The sequence below is a fragment of the Haliotis rubra genome, unplaced genomic scaffold (genome assembly GCF_003918875.1).
Source record: "Haliotis rubra isolate DU_JTF1 unplaced genomic scaffold, ASM391887v1 Scf394, whole genome shotgun sequence".
Taxonomy (NCBI): domain Eukaryota; kingdom Metazoa; phylum Mollusca; class Gastropoda; order Lepetellida; family Haliotidae; genus Haliotis; species Haliotis rubra.
The window spans coordinates 935283-951266 of NW_025767073.1; the positions used below are offsets into that span (position 1 = coordinate 935283).

Below are 15984 nucleotides of genomic sequence, written 5' to 3' on the forward strand. Positions count from 1 at the left end.
CTTAATGGTGAAACATTTTGTAAAATAGTTAAAAAGAAGGACTGATATGATTACACTACATAAACTTGGGAATTTTAACAAAACATTGTAGTCTTAATACTTGTCCTATCTCAAAGTCAACTTTCCCCTTGACCTTGAATCCATTTATATTGACCACCTTGTCTGAGCATACCCTAGCTCAATTGTTTGCTGTAGGCAGTCATATGACACCGATGCAATGGTGTATCTTGCCTTGGCTGACCACAACATTCTCTACTGGCAATCTGCTTCTCAAAACAAAACACCTTTTTACTGTTGGTGAAGACCACATTCACAGGTTTCTGAACAAAACACATTAATACTGACAGTGAAGACCATGTTCACCTGTTTTTTAACTATACACCTTAATACAGTCGGTGAAGACCATTTTCACCTGTTTTTTAACTATACACCTTAATACTGTTGGTGAAGACCATGTTAGCTTGTTTCTGTACAATAAACATTAACACAGTCGGTGAAGACCATATTCACCTGTTTTTTAACTATACACCTTAATACTGTCGGTGAAGACCATGTTCGCTTGTTTCTGAACAGAACACCCTTATACTGACAGTGAAGACCATATTCACCTGTTTTTTAACTATACACCTTAACAGAATCGGTGAAAAATTATATTCCTGTTTTTGAACAACACGCCTTAATCCCTGCACAATGCACACCTGTCCTTAATGACTATGGAGCCAAAGCCTACCTGACTTTGTTTCTGCTGAATGATCTCCAGCACTTGGTCGGTGAGGTAGTAATCCTTGGAGCGGGCGTCGGTGAAGACGTAGATGAAGGAGTTGGGCAGAGACTTTTCCAGGGCCAGCTGGATGGCGCCGATGCTCATCTCCGGACAGTCACCACCTCCCTGCACGTACAATGATCGCAACTCACGCTGGAATTCTTTAGGGTCAGAGGTCACCAGATAAGGACCAATATCTGAAAATATGAGGAGATAATTTAAAGAATAAATTTTGAAAATGGTTCTGTGTATGGAAAGTTGGCACTGAATGCCAAGATGGACACTTATTTAGTTATAACTAATACTTACTGATTTATTGTAGGATGTAAAGTGAAATGGGGTTTAACATCGTACTTAAGAATATTTCGGTCATATGATGACGTGCATGCGTGTGTATGTGTGGCTGCTTGTACTAGCCCGGTTTTACAGTGCTAGCCACTGAGATACCATGCCGCAGTTAAGCATAAATACCCAACTCCGACACTTTATACTGACTCCAAGCTGACCAGTCCTTGTACCCATTAATGATGAGCGTCAGGCAGGGACCAACAAGTACCATATTTGAACGGTCTTTTGGTATATCGTAATGCTCCTTTCTTTGGTTTTATAGTAGGGTGCTTTCAGCAATATTCCAGCAATATAATGACAGGTTGTAATGAATAACTAATCAATAAATAATTAAGGCTAAACAGACCATTACTGAGCATTAATGAGCATCTACTTATTAGGGGTGAAACGGTAAGCTCTTACCACGGTACGATGGTACGGTACTGCGGTATAAGGCCTTTGGTTTGTTATATGAGACATGATCATAATGCAGAAAATTGACATGAACCAAACCTTACAATTTTTAATAACATGGAAAAAAATAACCATAATCTTTGTTATTTTGAATGAACAAAACTGTCATTTTATGACTAGATAGAAATGATGGTACAAAAACCGAAAAAAACAAAATTTTTGATTGCATTACGGTATACCACATCGAAGGCAAAAACCGTGGTTCTACTAATACCGTGGTGTACCGTTTCACCCCTACTACTTATGCAATTCGGATATATACAATCTCACTTGTGTGTCTTTTGATAACAAATATATCAACACCAATCAAAAAATGTTTTAACCTCCAAGCCTTATCCCCAGCTATTTGTGAGGTCATTTTATTGTGATGTCATCAAGTAACCAATGACATCACAATGGTCTAGTAAGCATCAGTAATGCGGTAGCAAAATATCTCCAGTGGAAGTGAATTTTGGATGATAAACATGTAAATTTACTTCATTCAACTAGTAGTTCAGTTTTCACTTCAATCATTGTATAAATACATGAGCCTTTGGATTTTCCTCAGCACCAGAACATTCTTACTTGGGCTGATCAAGTTTTCCTTCTTTTTCAGAGTACAAAAATGTCACAGTTCATATGAGTTTCATTTTCTAAAAGGACATTTTTTAAAGCAGAATTAAAACAAACCTTTTTTTAGACAAGGAATTTTTTCAATTAAAGCTTGTTTCAGATTTCAGCTTTGCGTAACCCTGTCTGTGAAACAAAGAGGCACACCCTACATTAAACTTTCAGTTTTTAAATGTGAAATATGTGTTCCAAACCATTTCTGTCTGTTATGCTTATTTATGTTTCACAAGCAAATGAGGCCAATTTATGTACACATACTTCTAGCTAAAAGGAAATGCCATGTAAATTATGTCACATGAACAGGGATTTTTTGGGCTATAACACATGCTATGTCATGCAATTTTCAGCACAAAATGTTCCAGATCATGGATAGCTTTTGTAGATCACATATATTGAAGAAGATAAAACCATGAGTTAGGCAGTTCCTTCTTTGGGCATTAGTTCACCCACCTGACAACTCATTCATTCTCAACAGGACTTGTACCACAGCTACAAGATATTGAATTTTTCCAAAGTACACAAATTTAAATTAATAACACAATCTTTAAGCAATATAAATATAACACGATAAAATATACAACATAAACATATCATTGTGGATCATACATGTATCGACCCGTGAAGGTCCGGGTTAGAAGGAACCTTCAGTAACCCATGCTTGTCGTAAGAGGCGACTAACGGGATCGGGTGGTCAGGCTCGCTGCCACCTTGGTTGACACATGTCATCGGTTCCCAATTGCTCAGATCGATGCTCATGCTGTTGATCGCTGGATTGTCTGGTCCAGACTCGATTATTTACAGACCGCCGCCATATGGCTGGAACATTGCTGAATGCGGCATAAAACTAAACTCACTCACTCACTCACTCATACATGTATCTCCATTCTAAATATCCTGAAGTAACAGATTTCTTCCTAATCTGATTGAAATGACATGACATGAGATCGGTTGATTGGTTTGTTGTTTAATGCCGCACCCAGCAATATTACGGCTACATGGCGGCGGTCTGTAAATAATTGAGGACCAGACAATCCAGTGATCAACAGCATATGCATCGGTCTACGCAACTGGGATACGATGACATGTGTCATCCAAGTCAGCGAGTCTGACCACCCTATCACATTAGTCGCCTATTTCGACAAGCATGAGTTGCTGAAGACCAATTCGAACCCCGATCTTCACAGTTCTAACATGACACTAGGAAGGCCATGCAATCAAATTATCCCTTTTTAATGATACAACAGCCAGTGATATCACCAGCACTTGGCTCAATTATGCTTTTTTCCTCTTGAAAATGTGAAAAAGGGCAGGATACTGCTTGTGCTATATTTTTCAAATTCAGAAAACAGTCTTGCAGCCTAAAAGTTGAGATGATCATAGCACCAAGACGATCATCACTCCTACTCTAGTCCGTCTTATTTCCTGAATCATCACTGGTATATTGTCCTTTCTGCCCAACCCTTTCTGTAATTTTGAAAGCTCAAAATGAAATCTGAGATCTCATTGCGGCTCCCGTTCAATTTAAATGGATTCATTTGTTATTATCAAAATTACACATTTTCAGAGACTATGTGTTTGTCTATTCCTATTCCAGAACACAAACTTTTGACAGTCATAGCACTATCACTTTGTGGAACAGTGCCCCGAGTCTTCAGATTTTGTTAAACAAGGTGAAGCTTAAGATTTATGTTATTTTCAGAGTGTTATTGTTGATTTCAAGCACAAGCAAGAGAATTTTGTTAAGTTGGTCAAATGAGATACCATGCTTTGGTGGTGAATGAGACCTGGGTATGAATAATGAGTGAGTGAGTGAGTGAGTGAGTGAGTGAGTGAGTGAGTGAGTGAGTGAGTGAGTGTGAGTGAGTGAGTGAGTGAGTGAGTGAGTGAGTGAGTGAGTGAGTGAGTGAGTGAGTGAGTGAGTTTAGCTGCCACAAACAGCAATATTTCATCTATATGGCGGCAGTTTGTAAATAATCGAGTCTGGACCAGACAATCCAGTGATCAACTGATACTGAATGCAAATATAGAGGATTATCACATACACTTTCTCTTATCGTCATGTTATCTGTGTAATATTAAGAATTGAGACAAATCTTCCCATATACTAAACATTGTGTCTATCTATCCAAAGTCCTTAACCTTTTGCCTCCTGAATTAATTTCAGCATAAGGCGTTGTAAAGAGGGTTGTGGGTTGTTTGGTGTGGGATGATTTCAAACATTTAGCGTGTCATGAAATAAGTGGACAACTGAACAAATATTTTGCACATTAATACTAGCTATATTAATGAACATTATCATCCCAAAACACCAGAATCAGTTCGACAACAGAATTAAGAGGATTAATGACCTGCATTTCATATCCTCACTTTAAACTACATGGAACATCAGTGACCTTGAAATAGATGTTTGTTTCATAGAACCAGATTTCATTTAAATGTTCCAAATTTATCGCCTGGCAATGCGTTCACAGCCATACACAACGGAAGCAGGTCATCTCTGCTACATCCAGTACTCTACGGTCATCTTCTATAAGTATTTACTCTTTGTTTACTTTAACACCATTTGTTTACTTCTGATGCAGTGAAGTGCTTCCAGACACAGGGCGTCTGTTTTGAAGCTGTGGGATGCTGTGCATGTGTTGACGCAGATGCACAATCAAAACTCTGCTACTTGGGTATAAAGAGTGGGCTTGGTCAGTTGGCAGCGATAGCAAGCTGGATTTGGGCTCTTCAAAAGCCCATTTGTTCCTGGGCCAACTGAGTGAGTGAGTGGGTGAGTGGGTGGGTGCGTGCGTGCGTGCGTGCATGAGTGAGTGAGTGAGTGAATTTTTCAATTTAGCAGTACTCCAGCAATATCATGACAGGAAACAACAGGAATTGGCTTCATACCCCCATTGGAAAACGAACGAAGGACATGTGCCACCTTAAATATTATGAGAGAAGAGTAGGATTTTACTCTGCTATTATCAACATTCCCGCAATATCATGTTTGATTATTGATATTCCTTTAACCACTGGTGACCACACAACCCAAATGTTACAAGGAATATCAATTTACAACTGAATGACTGCCAAAGTTTTTAATGCATTTTGCTGTAGATGGTGGAAACCTGAATCATTCTCTACAGGGTGATGAGGTAGTCTCGTTGTTAAAGGTTTGTTTGCCGTAGCAAAGCATGGGTTCATTTCCCCACATCATTACAATTTCCCGAACCATATTATTGTTTGGAGGCACAAACGCCTCTAACCTTATAATTAGGCTGAGTTTTCACAGGTGAAATTTCTCACAACATATACACTTGGAATATTCAAAATAACTTTCAGCCAAAGATACTTAGTCTCTCTGTATTTTGGCAATTTTAAATGACCAATGAACATAGCTGTAGTAAATTAGGAACTACATGACCATGTGCGTATTCCGAAACAATTGTCCCGCTTAAATGTGGTAATCAAGTTTTCTATAAATCTCTAATTTAAACACTGTTTTTACTGATCAAAAACGTTAATAAATTGATACACTTTCAATTCAAAACAATTTTACACGTAATAGAGGACTCTTGTACTAGTTCAGTGCATAATTTCTAATAGCGAAATCGAAAAATCCATTCCATTTTAGTGGCACCCATTAGGTTTCCCCAGATACATGGCGTACACATACATGAATTACATAGAGCTCACGTTTCTATTTTAGGGAGGGAATCCCCGTCTCGTCACAGGTCATGCGATTCAAAATGATGCTGCTGACATGCGAGAGATCGACTGAGATGTTTGATGGCTTGAAAATATTAACCTCTGGATATTTTTGTAACGAAAATAGGGCTCACTTGTAGGTATAAGTACAAATAAGTCATTCATGTAAGTTTTTCGTGCGCAATAATCTTAACGCGTGTGTGAAAGTGCAACAAAGGATTTCCTCCATTGTGGCCTATTAAGGTGCTTTATAGCGTTCGTGTATGTGAGCGATGTGTATTTTAGCTAAGACATGGGTAGACAAGACAAAGACCTTTGATATGAAATGTCATATACTGGAGACGAGAGTACCGTATTTGCGATGCGAGTACCGATCTCTAATAGAAGCAAGTCTGTAATAGATGGAGGTATGGTCATCGTGATGCTCTTGAAATCAGCTTCACACCCCAAATCATCTCACGTCCGTCTCACTAAATTTCTTTATTTACTCAGATGCCTCCAACATTGCCTTTTTGAAAGGCTATTCTAGTTTTCCCTACAGCCTAGCCCTCCCTGCAATGCTAAAGCCCAAACTGAAGCAAGTCTAGATTACGACAGGTTCAGGCTGAATCACTGGTCTGCCTGAGGCTCCTTTTCAGTTTAAATGGGTATATTTTTTACCATCAAATTGTATATATTCAGAGTCTAAGCATAAGTCTACAATTTCTGGTGTCCCTTGAAGTATGAATGCTGAAATATTCCTTTAAACAGTGCAAATTCAACAAACTCATTCATTCTCTCACAAACATCCCTACTTGACTTAAGCCTACCACATAACAATCATCCGGATATATGTCATGAGTTCTACTGACTTCAATGTTAAACAATAGTCACTATCAAAATTTGGGTCACTTTATCAGATTTGGAAATGGTTATGAAACTCCATACAATATCTGTGTCAAGATGAGAAGCCTGCATAGTGAAGGCAGGAAGAGAAGCTGGAGATGCCGACACCCACTGATAAACCCTGGTGGCTTCCTGTGAACTACCAACATTCTGTAACACTCTTATAGTCTTATCTTCCACTTATCTTCCAGCGCTACTGACCTCTGAGTCACATGACACTATATGCTCACACAGCCCATGTAATATTGAATTTATTATATACACAAGGTGTTAGTGGTTTGCTTTCCTGGTTTTTTTGTGTGTTTGAAAAACAGCAAAAACAATTCCCAACACTACCCTTTATCCAAAAAAGAAAGAAACTATTTCTTCCTCATGATTCATCCAAATAAATAAACTGCACACTGGACATTTAGGATATTCTCTTCTGGGTAAAAGAATAAATTTGCTTGTATTTAAGTTTTCCAAATGAGAATCAATCTCAACCCTGCCCCATGAAAATTATGACCATTCGTTTCAAGTTAGTTCCCTTCCAAATCTGAACAGTGCTTGGTTCCAGCCACTGGCTAACTCTGTCAGGGAAATATGAAATATATACACCAGCTGTACTGAGTGGACCGGTAACATATCACACAGGCTGTATACTGTACACCAGTCTCAACATGTAACTTGTCATGCTGACAACACTGAGTGAGTGAGTGAGTGTGTGAGTGCATGAGTGCTCCAGTGCATGCATGCAGAGTGAGTGAATGGACACCAAAAAGGGTTTTACATAAGGGGAATTGAATCAGGCATGCAGCGCGATAAGTGAAGAATGTAACTGTCAGCTACCCCTAGGGCTGGGACGATACGCTATGTCATGATATGATACACAACATTTTACCTGTGACATGATACGTATCACGATACATACACCTTGAAAGATTGACACAGTATTAAGATTTAAAATGATTTATTTCGAGGTTTTTGTGTACAACAATAACACTATTGCAATAACAAGTAACTCTATGATACTTGCGTATTTTTCTCTTAATAAGTACTTTAACAAGTTTAAGATAATACTGTTTTGAAAAAAATTTGTGTATCATGTTGTGTCGATACATCAGTTGACGATTCGATAACTGTATCAAACATGAATGTATTGTGATGTATCGGTGAATCAACCCAGCCCTAGCTACCCCTCTCTTAGAGCTAGCTTGAAGAGTCAATTGACTGACTGACTGAGTTTGGTTTTACGCCGCTTTTAGCAATATTCCAGCAACATCACGGCGGAGGACACCAGAAATGGGCTTCACACATTGTACCCATGTGGGGATTCGAACCCGGGTTTTTCGGCATGACGAGCTAACGCTTTAACCATTAGGCTATCCCACCGCCCCAGTCAATTGAAACCAATAGATGAAGAGTTCTGCTGTAATATTCAAATCCATTTCACACAATATGATAAGGTTAGGGATGATAAAAGCTGTAGCTGACAGCATGAGCAAATACCAACATCTTGGTTGGAGGACACGATCAGCAAGTTCACATATTGTTGTGACATAAGTTATATCAGGTCTGTATCTGAGCTTTCACACCAACATTCAGCATATCCTGACATTGGTAAGGAATGCAACTCTCCAGGGTGATTTGTGATATCATAGACTACTTAGCCCCCCCTTTAACCGAGCAATGATCTTTTCAAGATGGCTTGAAATTGATGGCTAGCTCCTGCAGAGAATGGCTTTCCAGATTTAAACACACAGGATGGATATGCTTCTTGACCCTGAAAGCTGAGAGTTTTAATTAAACCTTTTGAGCTTGGGACACTTACTAAAGTCAAGATCAGATTTGTTTCTGACAATCCCTTGATTTATCGCACAATTCTTAACAAACAAATGCCCCAGGAAATTGCAAAGTGTTCTTTAGAGAAATATCTATTCTGCTAGCAATAAACATCATCATGTGGTTACCATTGGTAAATCCTTACATCAACTACACATGCCTTGAAACCTGAGTCAAACTGAAACATGCTGAATCATGAAATCTGACAGTAATCATCTGAAGACAGATTTATTTTCAAGGGACAACAGAAGAGTTTACATATGGAAACAAATATTAGGAAACACATGAGAAAGTACAAGTGTTCCTTTATTCTTTTTCAGAATTTCACCCACAGTGCAACACAAAGCTTGTGAAGAAACCTGGAGTGAGTGAGTGTGTTTAGTTTTACACCACACTCAGCAATATTCCAGCTGTATGGCGGCGGTTTGTGAATTATCGAATCTGGACCAGACAATCCAGTGATCAACAGCATGAGCATCGATCTGCGCAATTGGGAACCGATGACACGTGTCAACCAAGTCAGCGAACCTGACCACTCGATCTTGATAGTCGTCTCTTACGACAAGCATGGGATACTGAAGACCAATATTCTAAACCGGACCTTCACAGGTCGAAGAAACCTGGAAAAGAATAAAGGAACACTTGTACTTTCAGGTGTTCCCTTATTCGTTTCCATGAGTATATATTCATTCCATGAAAGAAGTCAGATTTGCTGTTGTTTAAAGCCACACTCTGTGATGCTCAAGCTGCATGACAGCAGTCTGTAAATATTCAAATCTGGACCAAACAATCCAGTGACTGCATCACAAGCAATGTTCTATGCATTTGATTTGTGATGACATACAATAAACCAAATTACAAAGCCTGACCACTAGAACCACTGTGTCATCTCGTACGACCAGCAATTGTTGCTGAATCCACATCTAAATCAGAATTCACTTGGGGCACCATCAGTGAGTGAGCGAGCTTAGTTTTATGCCACTTATAAAATATTCCTGCAATATCCTGACAGGGACTGCAGAAATGGGCTTCACACATTGTGCCTATGAGGAGAATCGAACCCAGGTCTTTGGCATGACGAGTGAATGCTTTAACCACTAGGCTACCCCACTGCCCCAGGGCTCAGAGAGAACAGGTAACACTTTAACAAACTTTGACTTTAAGGAAGTGATTTAAAATGTTGCTTTGCATTTGTTGTTTGTTTGCTTGATGGCACGCTAAGAAATATTCCAGCTGTATGAAGGCTGTGTGTAAATAATCAAGTCTTGACAATTGACATCATGAGTTACAGACTACGCAGTTGGACATGATGAAATATTGCATCCATCCAATCAGTGAGTCTGACCAACAGATTCCATTAGTTGGCTCTTATGACTCATGGGTTGCTGAATGACTGACTGAGTTTAGTTTTATGCCGCTTTTAGCAATATTCCAGCAACATCAAGGCGGGGGACACCAGAAATGGGCTTCACACATTGTACCCATGTGGGGATTCGAACCCGGGTCTTCGGCATGATGAACCAACGCTTTAACCACTAGGCTACCCCACCGTGCCGGGTTGCTGAATGAATATGAGGCTTTGTTCAATGAACCTCCAGTAGAAACTGGTGGTAAATGTAAGTCAAACATATTTGCAATTTAAGTATTTAAGCACAGTTTGAAATTTGCTGCATTCATGATATTAATACCTGCCTCCATGGGACATATAACCTAAGCATATAATGTGTGTGAGTGAGTTTATTTTTACGCCACTTTTAGCAATATTCCAGCAATATTACTGGCGGGGACACCAGAAATGGGCTTCACATATTGTGCCCATGTTGGGAATCAAACCCGGGTCTTCGGCGTGATGAACGAATGCTTTAACCTCTAGGTTACTCCACCGCCCCCCTGTCTGTAACCTGGAATCCCCACAGATCAATCAACAACGGTTGTTCAAAACCATTTCTAATCTGGTATATTTAGTTACTATCAAAATTGCATATGTTCAGAGACTAAGCGTTACTTCACCTTGACTTTTCCATCCTGGTGGTTGCCTTTCAAATAAGCATGGTCAGCTGAAGACTATTCCTGACCCTGATCTTTATGGGGCCAATTACGATGTTGGGACACAAACTTCCAGTTTTACAGTTACTATTGTTTCATGTAGTCTCACAGTCCCTGAACCAAATTATTTTCCCTACAGCCTAGCCTTCCCTGCAATGCTAAAGTCCTAAATGAAGCAAATCTAAATTTCCCCAGGTAAAGGCTGAATTTCTGGTCTCCCTGGTGCTCCATTTTAATTTAAATGGGTTTATTTACAATCAAAAATAGATATATTCAGAAACTAAGTTTTAGTCTATGTTTCATGCAACTTTGGGCAAAATTCCATCAAACATAATATATCTGAATGGCATTTTGAAGTGAAACAAAACAGGAAGAGCAGCTTATGTTATGTAAGCTCTCTACTTCCTAACTTTCAAGAGTGAGTGAGTGTGTATGGTTTTCCGCCATTTTTAGCAATATTTCAGCAATTTCATAGTGGGGGAAACCAGAAATGGGCCTAACACATTGTACCAGGTGTGGGGAATCGAACCCGGGTCTTCGGCTTGACAAGCTAACACTTTAACCAGTAGGCAACAAACCGTCCCCTTAGTAAACTTTCAACAAGTAAGACTTATTTACTCTAAATGTTGTGTTCTTCATGATGGTGGCTGCAGATAATCGAGCAATAAAGAACAGGGTTGAATCCAGCAACCCATGCGACCAATGCCATTGGGTGGCCAGTTAAACAGTTAAACTATTCACCCACTCAACTGCCAAAGTCATGATATTAAAGACAACTTCAATCTTTCATTTTTCATACTAAACTACTTCTTTCACAACCAGACCCTGAAACAAACATATCCAAGAAAGCCCATGCAAGTCTAGATTTCCAGATTCAGGAAATGACGAAAGTCTCAGGGCTCTTTTCCATTATATTCTATTTTTGTTATTATGAAGTGGGGTTTTTCTGTAGAGTATGTTCATTTTAGAGACCAGTTGTTAGTCTAAACCATAAGGTTCTCTTTCATTTCCATTGCAGTGTATCATTACATCTCCCAGCTGTGAGATTGGGCACCACTTAATCAATGCTAGCAGTCAGATCATATCAACATCGTGTCAGATCATATCAACATCTGATACACAAGAAACATTAAAGCCTGATATGAAGGTTGTTTACTGGGCATATTGTATCTAGCTCAGTGTAGCAGCAAATTATGATCTGACAACAACTTCAGAGTTGAATTTCAGGTGTCATGTATATATGAAATGAATCTATAATTTCAATACAGATTCAAGAAAATAAGGAAATAGCACGTTCAAATGTACTTTCACATTATTGAGTGATACCTTTTTTCATGTCGCTGACAGCAATATTCATACTATACCATGAAGGCCAGTAAACTATGAAGGAGAGAGATTGAGATTGAGATTGAGATTGAGAGAGATTGAGATTGAGAGAGAGAGACAGAGAGAAAGAGAGAGAGATTGAGAGCGAGAGAGCGAGAGAGATGAAACGAAAACATGACAGCATAAAATTACATAGCTAATGGTTATTTACTGAAAAGAATTTGGCAACATATGCTATGGTGTAGTATAAGTAATCCATTAATGACTCGTAGCTACATGAAGGCTAAACTGGTTGGTTTGGGTACTTAACAGTCAGTTATTTGTAGTCTAGTGGTTTTATTTATTCACTTGTTATTCCAAGCTATTTCTTGAGATATTCCAGGGAAACGTAAGCGAAAGACGTACAATCTCACTGAACTGGAACATATGAATGATGTTGATTGTTGTTTAATACCACACTTAAGAAAAATATATTCCAAATTAAAAATGAAGTCTTGACCAGGCAATTAAATGAATGACTTCATGATCATCTATCCACTGAACTGGGATATGATGATATCCTATTTAACTGGCCATGAGTCTAAAACTTAGTCCATTTAGTTAACTCCAGTCTCCTTAAAATCAGATCTTTGAGTGTGCTTTTTTTAACTGCTACACATAGATTTGATTCCAGACACAAAGATATCGCATCAGATTAAGTATATTGCATACAGAACAAGGATCATAACCTGAACACATGTGGGTTTCAAACCCATGAAAAGATCCTGGTTGCTAAGGGAGGCAACTCTGCAACATAATAACTGTTAAATAACACACCCCATCCCATATTGTCAAACACTGAAAAAAATGAATTGTAATTGTTTCACCCTTATGTTGAGCATGGTTTATTGTTTGGATTTTGCATTTAAAATATGCACATCATCATCATCATCATCACCACTGTCATCATCATTATTATTACTATTATTATTATTATGGTGGTATAACTAGATCTGAGATTATAAATATACTACTCACACTTTGATAAGGATCACAAATATTCACAACTTTACTTAAACATAGATTTATAATATAAAATTGGATCCATTCAAAACCATGAAAACTGGATAAATAATAATGGTAACCCCTCTTTAGACAAACAATCACTTTAATCTAACATTATGCACTTGATACATGAGCAACCATAAAAATGGTTTTCATGGCACCAATCAACCATTTTGCAAATCATGGAACGAGTCATTGACAAATAAACAACACCGGTCAACAGCAGGTATGGGATCCACAAGATGCAATGACATACTGAAACCTAGGATCCAATAAGCTTAGATATTTAAACCAAATTTGACCCCACATCATAGTTTTCTGTTGAATCCATGATCTGATCCTTAGCAAAGTGTGAATAGTATATGTGCAACTGAGCAACTGCATTAAACTAAAATTCTGTCTGATCCTTTCTCAAATATACTTTCAAACAAGGTAATACGTCTTTAGTTGAATCTGTCTGGTACACTCTGCATTGCTCACAAGCCACAGAGAGCCACAAAAACCACAAAATGGTATATGAGCTATCAAATTGACAATTTCTGGGGCAACATAAGCCGTCTGTTTCAACTCTTAGATCAGTTTCAAAGCTTTTAAAGTCTCTTTGATAATCTATTTTTAGCCTCTGGACAGCTGTTGGGATTGGAATGAGCTTATTTCTGTGTCACGATGTGAAGTAGACCGGAAAATCTCATTCCAAGCTTTGCAGCCACTTCCTGATTACATGTCTGAGATAGAGCTAGTTGACAATGTTGAATTGTTGTCTGAATGTCTTTGATAATCACTGCTATTTGAGTTGTGGAAGGAAAACCCAAAGTGATGCATGGCCACGTCATTTTCCACTTCCATGACACGTTTAACCAATATAAGGCACGTTACATTACGTCTTACATTAATGAAACTTCCTAAGGGAGAAGAAACCTTCCCCAGAATAAGTCCCCAGTACCCCAAAGGTGTCTATCTGTCAAAGATGCTGGGCAGAATTGGTTCCCAGTACACTAAGCTTGTCTTCTTGTTGGGGGCCAGGGCAGAATAGGTCTCCAAATGTTTCAAGATGTCATGGTGCCAGGCAGAATGAGTACCCAATACCCTAAATGTGTGGGTGTGCCATGCCAAAACAGGTCTAAACGGGTACCCCTGTGGGTGTGCCAGGGCAGAATGGGTCCCCAGTACCCCAAATTTGACTCTCTAAAGGTATGAGTGACCTGACCAAATGTGTAATCTGATACCAGGGTTGTTGGTCTTGCTGTCAACCAGTTGTCATGACTTGTTGAGTTTCATGTTGCATAACACAAACATGGCTGTGGCATGTACAATCACTTGTCACTTTGTCACGGGGAAGACCCGGGTTCGAATCCCCACATGGGTACAATGTGTGAAGCCCATTTCTGGTGTCCCCCGCCGTGATGTTGCTGGAATATTGCTGAAAGCGGCGTAAAACCAAACTCAGTACTCTGGTTGACAACACATTGAACTCACCTGGATCATGGAATGGAACAAGAACATAGTTATACAGAGGTTTTTCTTTGCGGGCCAGAGCTGTTGCCAGGATCGTAGCAGCACCTTCTGTCACCTGTACCAAGTCATCGTACATCGATCCCGTTATGTCAAACACAAATGCTAACGACGCTGCTCCGAGAGGAATGTCATCCTGCGATGCCACAAACACACACGTAAACGCCACGAAACTGACAACAACCACCTGCATCCAATGCTGTGTCAAACACCTCATCTTGTCATGTAAGTCCACAGCTATCCTGAGAACATCCGAATATTCCTGGATTTATCTTCTTAAACCGTATCTACCTGTTAATTGCAAACTACAGGTAGCTCTAACTCAATTACACAATGTGCAAGTACTCCTCTGCTTGGCAATAGCAGCAGGATCAGCTGATCTCAAGCATGCTTCCGCTGGGATTTATCACAAACACGTGCTCACGGTTTTCTCAGAAACTCAAACTTGGTTGTCAAGTACAGAACTTTATCTTAGATCTTGCTACCATCTTGACATCAAAGGACTTCACTAAATCTTCATTAGATGTGTTTAGAATCACATTCACATTTCTTGATGACTCTTTTCCAAACAACACAATTTTTCACACTTGGATTATGATGAAAACTGAATTTTCTTGAGTATGTTCTATAATGTGCATAAATGCACATGCGAACAATGCTTGAACAGATCTCAAGTAGTGACTTAGAGGACAGTAGGCATACTCCACAGTATCTCCTAGCCGTCTGCTCTGTGCCTCTGCTACTTGCCGTCTGCTTGTGAGTGAAGTGACATGGATACAATTACGCTCCCCGTCTTTCAACAAGCCTCTTTTCCTGCAGTGCCACTGATTAGAATCTTGGCCAGTTCCATGCAACCGCAGGGGGGACAGCCAGTCATGGGCTTCATCTCAAAGTTGTAAACAGGTCTTATATGGCTTTCAAATGATTATGTCACCCCTGAAAGTGGACTGGTCTATTGGTTGGAGGAAGGGTTGTTGCTCTCTTGATGCTTAACAGCTCACATTCCACTCTTGGCTTGTTGCTAATTTGTTTCCAAAACAGCCCCACAAATATTAAATAGGTTTTCAATTTTTTTTTCCATCTTAGATCACTGGAAGTTGTATAACACTGCTGTATTGCCAACCTGTTAATATAACCATGTATGATTGTGTGGTCTGTATGGACACAGATCTTCAACTAGCTGATTAGAAATTATCTACAAATATCTGAGCAAGTGCTTTAGGAGCCCAAAGTTTTCAAGGTACTTACAAGTGTTCGCAGTGTCAGTTTCCTGGAAACTATCCTGACAAAGTCTGACAAAGTAGTTCAAACCTCACACAGTGAGTTAGTGAATCCATTTAAGTTCTATAAATACTTTGAAAAGTATTTCAATTATAACCAAAGTCATCTCACAAGTCTGTAGTGGTGTTCCGATGATCGAAAATAAAATCGAAAATTGATTGAAAGAAGGATTAAAAATGATTATCGATTGTAAAAAAAATATTTTT

The 15984-nt window shown here is 39.1% G+C and overlaps 1 protein-coding gene across 1 annotated transcript in view; it reads right to left on the reverse strand.

Moving 5' to 3' along the window:
* Window positions 1-15243, reverse strand: part of LOC124286864 (hemicentin-1-like) — a 134825-nt gene extending 119582 nt beyond the window's left edge. The window contains 2 exon segments of the mRNA XM_046723308.1: window positions 731-960; window positions 14462-15243. Coding sequence (XP_046579264.1) covers window positions 731-960; window positions 14462-14714 — 483 coding nt within the window. The 5' untranslated portion in view covers window positions 14715-15243.
* Between the last annotated feature and the right edge of the window lie 741 nt (window positions 15244-15984).